Source organism: Pinus tabuliformis, chromosome 1_1 (genome assembly GCF_031772625.1).
Source record: "Pinus tabuliformis cultivar Carrire ecotype Pingquan chromosome 1_1, CPIR1, whole genome shotgun sequence".
Lineage (NCBI taxonomy): Eukaryota > Viridiplantae > Streptophyta > Pinopsida > Pinales > Pinaceae > Pinus > Pinus tabuliformis.
In genome coordinates, this window is record NC_142297.1 from 110576770 (window position 1) to 110584494 (window position 7725).

Genomic DNA, 7725 nt, shown 5'->3' on the forward strand with positions numbered 1-7725 from the left:
TGGTTATTTGAGAGCAGGGAGTTCTTCTTGACTATTGAAGTTCAAAAATGGCAGGCAACTACCATGCACTTGAAATAAGGATCTATTTTGGTAGAAGATCACCATAAGGGGATTAAAACAGTCAAAGAACAAGTAGCAAGGGTAGTCATTGGTTATATTGATAGGGAATATAGAGATAGTAGGAAGAATGAGAAATAAAAGAAAAGAATTGCGCAACTGGAAGAAGAAGTGCACATCTTGAAGACAGATAAGGAAGAAATGTTTGATCTTGCACATCAAGGACTTGCTTGCCGCCCTCTAGCTCACAGCTACACACTGTTTTTACATGAAAAATATCTTTTATTTTTTCTAAAGAGTATATTTCATGAAATTAGTCATAAGATTGAAGACTCAATGCTGTTCCTCTAGATCATGAGAGTAAATGACACTCTAGACCAGCATCTTCGTTGTGAACTTTATATGCATGAATATTACTTGAAGGATGATCAAACTTTTAATCATGTTCCTTATGTGGGAGACATTCAACTCAGAGCATTCACCTCTTATACTGTCAATCAAGTTAGGTGGAAGACGGATTTTGATACTTTTGAGTCCAACCAAGCCATTCAACCATTATTTGTTTGGAGAGAATACTGGTCATATGATAGTATCCTTGATAAGCATAGGAAATTTTTGAACATTAAAGGGAAGAAGGAGAAAATGCTTGCAACATAGAAATGGTGCATATAACTATGCACTACTCAAATAGTTTCTTGTCAAGAAGAGGCTAACGATGCCTATCAAAGGAGGTAGATGCTATCTTCCTCTATGGTAAGGCACAAAGAGCCTTTCGAAACCCACAATTATGCCCAGGAATTAGAAAGGATGCTGCGCTATATGGCTTGTCTACAAACCACTGGGGTTCACTAGATAGGTCTCAGGTTTTGATTCCTACTTATTTGGCTACCAGCTAACACATACACCCCAACCTATGAGGTGAGAAATGACTAGTGGAAGGATGTTTTATCAACTCGAGGATACCAATTAGCTAGTACTAAGATGGTCGAAAACTATGACCTTGCCCAGATGCATGCCAAACACAGTCAGGCGAATCCAGACTTGTGACAACAACGGACAACATGAGGACATGAAGAAAATTCAGTTGGGGGGAGATGTTTGGGACCAAAACTACCTTGTTTTATTTATCTCTTTACCTTGTTTTCTTGGTAATTATACTTTCATACTAGCTATTTTGTGCCTAAAAGCCCTACAGATATAACCTTTGTCATGTTTCAAAATTTATTTAGTCATTTATGTTTAAGTCAGAGGAATCATCATGGATTAGATGCTAATCTCGTTAATTGTGCAGTTTTGGAGCTACTGGGTCAACATTCATTACCAAAGCTAGCGGCACTATTGTTAACCTGCAACTATTATAGTGCAATTGTTGCAGATATCTTTTTGTCTATCTTTTGATTCAGCTTTGATGTTACAACTGTTTTGTAATTTTAGACAAACAACCTCCATGGTGTTTGGATGTAATTGTATAAAAGGGTATTTCTAGTTGGGAGTTGGGTTAGTGAGACATATCTGAGTTTTGTAACAATTACTTTTGATTTAATGAAATATTCATCTTTCTAACCTTCTTAGTGAATCTGTGAGTTAAGCACAGCCCTAACTGGGGAGTTGGGCTTCTCTCCTGATCAGGTGTTGTGCGTGTGTTATTATGTGTGTATTGTTTTAGTTATGCATTTTATTTCCTTTTGCTATGAAACGTATTACTGTTATAGTTGATGCCAAGAATCGTTATGCTATTAATATTTATTTATTACTTTGGATTGCATGTTTAGTTAATTAGTGGAACTCCTAATCAACTGTTGAATTATGAATTTTCCCCTACATACGTAGTGCATGATATCCTTGCAATAAAAAACGAACCCAGATTGACATATTAATGTGGTAAAAGGTTGAATCATAACATTCACACTCAGACACCAACAGTTATAATTTCCATGCTTGGAAATTAAAGATTCAGTTCCAAGTGATGCATAAAAATCTATGGGGTATAGTCAAAGGTATAAAAACTACACCTTCAGATCCCAAGCAATTAATGGAATGGGAAAAAAGGGAAGAAAGAGATAAATCTATCATTGGACTGTCTCTTTCATATTCTCATATGCACCTTATAGACTTAGAAAAATCATTTGCAGAAATATGGGAACAATTAAGAAAAGCATTTGGGGAAAAAGTTGTGAATACAAATTTTTCCTTGAAATTACAGTTGTTCAAACTTAAAATGAGTGACGAAACACCTTTTTCCTCCCACATAAATGATTTAAAGTCACTTTTAAGGAAGTTGGAAAAAATTGGAATTTATCTTCAAAGTATGACAATGCTATTTTTACATTATGTCAATTGTCATCTTGATCACTGGATGAAATGATAGCATCGCTTCTAGAAGAAGAAAAGAGGATGAAAGAAGGAGATGCAAAAGCAAAATTTAGTTCACACACTAAACTTGCATTGTTTTCGAAGGGTAAAAAAAAAAAAAATAAGAGATCAATTGAATTTTTCTACTGTCAAAGACATAGGCATACAACATTGAATTGAAAAATTCACGCCAAAGATCCTCTAAAAGGAAAATTAAAAGAATATACCAGCATAGCTAATTTTGAATACCTACGAGATATTGTCTATTAAGAATCAACGGATTCTAGTAGTGATAATGAATTCAATGCAAATCCTCTCAAACTCTTTTAGAATATAGTGTTGGTTGTGTTATATTTATGCAATGAAGATTCAGTCTGTTTTAAGTTAATTGATTTTTTTTTACTTTGGTGCTTCAAGATCAATAGCTAATCTTGTGTTTATGTGGTTGTAAGTTTGTATATGTCAAAAAAAATGGTCATTTGTATAATTGATTATTGTATACACTCAGTACCCAGACAACTCACCTATACAACTATCTAAGTGTAGTTTGCTGCATTTTAATAGATGGGAGTTGGTCCATAGGGTGGATCAGTATCGAGATTGTTCTTCGGGAGGTCAATAAGTGTTTTACAAATTTCATCAAAAATGGTCAGAGGAAGTTATGTTTTAAATTGAGGTCAAGTGACAACTCAGAGATATGGAGGTAAAGAAAGAGCGGTGTTTGCAAGATTCCAAAGTGGATGTGAGTGTTGATGAAGAGCATTCAGACAAAGATTCATTAATTGTTGTAATGTGTGTGTTCTATATTTGTTACATGTAAGCATTAAGGGAGGGTATTGGGATTAATGCTTCCATGTGTTGTTGTGAGTTGTCATTGTGAGTTCCAAAGCATCAATATACAAGTTGTTGATTCCTATGTTTGAAGCCATGTCAGGTTTGGGTCATCATTTGTGGAATTCAGTGATCTAAGTATTATATATGTAATTTCCTTATGTAATCAAAATACATCAAGTGTGATTTGTGTTGGTTTTTAAATCCCTGGATCTCTATGTTTTTTAACACATGGAATATCTCACCCATAGATGGAAACAATAAATGATAATGGATTCAACACTTAATCAGGCACATGTAATACATGGGGCTTCTAGAATGGGGGCCTGGATTAGGGAAAAAAACAAAAGAATCCTTGGTTCAACTGTTAAAACTATATTCTAACATATCTTAAAATGCAACCATTCCTTTTGGGCTGAAGAGATGCTAATGATTTAACATTTTCTAGTTGAGAACATCAAAACTGATATCATCCTTCACCTTTAAAAAAACCAAAATAGTGGGTATGAAATAATATTTATAGTATAATTATAATTATTAATGAATATTAACATGGAATGATCATTTTTCCAACATTGCGACTCAGAACAAACATTTGAAAATACCATTTAAAATAATGATTATTGGCTTTACGAGAAAAAAATAAAAAAAAAACATCCGAAGCTATAAAGTTGGTTGAAACATTAAAAAGTGTTTATTACCTGATTATGTCCATCTTCCGTCTACGTATTGTTTAATGAAGACTTATCTCTCTTCTTTTTCTTCTCCATGGATTCTACTTGTGGATTCTTAATGAAAATTCCCCACAAAGTAATTAATTAGAGACTAAACTGAAAATGGGTCTATGTAAAAATCAAGGGTGGACCTCAACAGATGAAGCCCATCATCATCCCTATGTCAAATTTGGTCCAGAGAGATAATGAAGAAGGGGTTTATCTACATAAAAAAGGAATTAATGAGATAAAAATGCTCATAATTTATTTCTTTGCACTAGTGGGGTCATAGATCACAAAACGATATTAGCATTTGTTCATGTTTTTAGATTGCTTTTGCTCCTAAAATCCTTGAGGAATGGTAGGAAAAAAGTAGTGAAGGGGAAGATTGGTTAAATCTCCCGCACTTTACAAGAATTGGATAGTTGTGATTAGGATTTGATAGGTATATTGGATTTGGATTTGACAGATAAATATAAGGGTATATCCATCAAATTACCAAGTTAAAATTAAACTATATTGATCTTTACGGATATACCAATTAAAATTAAATCACGAATCTTGATCTTGACGGATATATCCTTATATTGGATTTGACTTATCAAGATCATGTTTTGATAGTTTGTGGGGGGTGGGTGATGGCATAATTGATATCTAGGGATGGAATGCAAATGAATTCAGTAAAAATAAAACATTAGAAGGCCTATTAATAAATACTAAACCAGATAATCACAAAAAAATCCATGATGTATGCAGGCTCTGTTTCTAGGCCCTAATGTAAGAAACATATTGGGTCGTGATCAAAAAGTGTTGTTAAGTGGTGATGAAGACGTGAAGAGTGTATATATATTTCCTAGAAATGTCATTCCTGGGTGAGATTTGGATAACTAGTATCTTGAGAAGAACTCAAATGGGGAACCTTGTAATTGTAGAAATTCATTCCATTTTAAACAGAGATGCTTTGGTCTTTGACACTAGTTAAGGTGCAAGATTGATTAACAAAAATTCAAGTTTATTATCTAAAGTGACGAGAATAAAGAAAATATGAATGTATAATTGGATCCTCTTGTGTGAGGATCCTTGTTTGAGCATAATCATAATCATAGTTGTGGTGACCAATTAGTTGGTAATAAGAGTTCATTGCATACATAATATGTGCCACAATAATATTGGGACTAAGGCATGCACCACTTGCTTGAATGGCACTATAGTCCTGTCGTCGTACACATGCATAATATATATTATCTTGGAGTACTTTGGTATTTGCATTTGGCTTATAACCATGTAGTAAGCATGTAATATCTATAATAAGAATGAATTGTGTTGAAAAACAAAATCATTGAATAAAAAAATCCATTAGTAAAACAAAATAAGTAGAGTTGCAAATCTCTACCAACGTCAGGAAATTACAGTATTGATATGGGAGGGGGATTATAAAACATGGAAAGGCACCAACAAGTACATATTTGTAATGAATTGGTAGTAACACCTATAAAACAACTTATGAAGAAACAAACTACTTTTTTCCACAAGGATTCTTTACCAATCCAAGGGTAGTTAGGGGATTGATATTTGATAATATAGAAGAAATTATAAAAGGCATAGAAAGGAACCAATAACTAAATATATCTAAAATTAAAGAGCAGGAGACTTGTGAAAACAAATTGCAATAAAAAAAAACTACTTTGGCCCAAGGCTAAAAAATGAAGCCATTATTGGAGAGATTGATATTTTTTTAGCTAGTGAAACACAAATAGTTGAAGATGCCAAAAATATTCCTTTGAAATAATTCATATGAAGAATGAAAACATAAAATTCAAGAACATCACTAGTTGGGAAGAATATTGACAGTAATACCCACCCTTAGGCCATTTCTCATACAATAAAAAAATAAATCTTTCCCACTAACTCGATAATGCACAAAGGGGACATGAGAATCTAATAAAGAGTAGTTTCCATCTAAGGAGCTAAATATATATAGATCATGTACTTCCATCTTAGAGGGGAAGAAAATAATTCCATAGATTAAATGCAAGGAAGGGCTGTTGAGTTCAACAATTTGCATGGACTCTTGCAATTAAATATGGCTAGGAGCCTCAAGAAAAGTACTTTACACCATCCTTAGTGAAACCAAGAATAAAGCATATAGACATATTTTGTTTGATTGTAACACCCAATTATTCAATTATCAATAATACAAAGTACACCATTGGGTACATCATAAAAACTGTGAACTCAAAGCAACATCAAAATCTGTAATTTGGCTTGACATCCATCGCCCAAGCAAATTTCGCTAGAAGTGAATTGTTGAATATATGGAAAGAAACAAAATTGAATTAAATATGAGCCAACTCGAAGTTCCAAAATAGATAGATTATACTAAAATTTACAAAATAGAAAGGTTACCCTTTCAATTGGAACTTTATGGTGTTTGTACCAGGCAACTGAAATTATTGGGTCTAAGTAATTGATCTTAGAAGTTCCCAATGCCACAGTTTTGAGATCATCTTTTATTCTCATGTTTAGACACATTTTATCCATCTTCACTTTGGCCTGTGCGATTTTCTTTTCCAACTTGCAATACCACAAAGTCAAAACTTGTCATACTAGAAATTACAATATACACTTAAAACAAAAACAAGATCCATAAATATAAATTCGATATGAGAAATCATACACTTCTAGATTGAGATTTTTTTGGGCTTCCCTTCTATATAATTGAGTGTAAACTTCCATTTTCTTGCTATATACCAATCAATTTTCAGCTCCTTGGTTAGACTTTGGAAACAATAAAACCAAAATGCTAAACTTGACAATAACAAAAGAATAAATCCTACGTTGATATTGAAACCCTCAGCGCAACATACTTCAAAATAAAGGCTTTGAGCGTCAAGATAATGAAAACATAAACAATAGTTGAAGCTTGATTCGTGTCAATTTTCTGTAAACTTCACCAATTTCTAGTAGATACAAAAGTAGTAGCATACAAAGAGTTCTTGATGTAGGACAAAATTGCATGCCCCTCTAGATGGATATTAATTTTTAGACAAGAAATATATATATATATATATATATCTATATATATATATATAACTGTTCCATTTTCCATCAAGTCCTTCCATTTGAGCACCATGTGACTTTGAGACCAATCATTGTTGGTTACACAAAAATTTCAAACAGTTCATGCAATTTACCTATGGGTAGACCTCATAGCACTATATGTGATAGAGGAACAAGAAAATATGTGATAGGAATTGCGGAAATCCCAGCATTTGGGGTTGGAAAGATTTAATTTTGTCACAGACTTAGCTAGGTTGTAAATGAATGGGGTTTTCCAGCTCCTCAGATGACATCCTTGACTTCAATTGAAATGCTAAAAAACTACAAAAACACATCAATATCATTAGTGAAAACTATAGAGTACACTATTAAAAAATACCTTAGTTGGGTGTGCCTTCCAGTTGCAATTGTGTTAAATGTAGTTGTACTTTGTGTTAAATGCAACTGTAACTAAATTGGTAGTTTATTTTTTTGACTTGAGCAATTGTTTAGACTGTTATAATGTGACTAGTTCACTTTTCATTCAGATATATATACTATCTAAGGTACCCAAATTAGAATATTTAGTTGATCTATTGTCACTGATCCAAGTGATCCTGACATTCCTGGCTCTTTTATAACATTTCATAAGGATCATATAAGAAATGTTTACTTTGATTTAATTTTACTTAATATATATGACTGTGTTGTAATGCATACCAACAAGATGATT

General features: G+C 32.9%; 1 protein-coding gene across 1 annotated transcript; it reads right to left on the bottom strand.

Annotated features, from left to right (window-relative positions):
• Window positions 1-6199: 6199 nt before the first annotated feature.
• LOC149211888 (DNA topoisomerase 1 alpha-like) lies at window positions 6200-6494 on the bottom strand. The gene is made up of 2 exons (XM_089390491.1): window positions 6360-6494; window positions 6200-6268 (listed from the first exon to the last, which is right to left on the bottom strand). The coding sequence occupies exons 1-2, from the start codon at window positions 6492-6494 to the stop codon at window positions 6200-6202; spliced, it is 204 nt and encodes a 67-aa protein (XP_089246617.1).
• Window positions 6495-7725: the final 1231 nt, after the last annotated feature.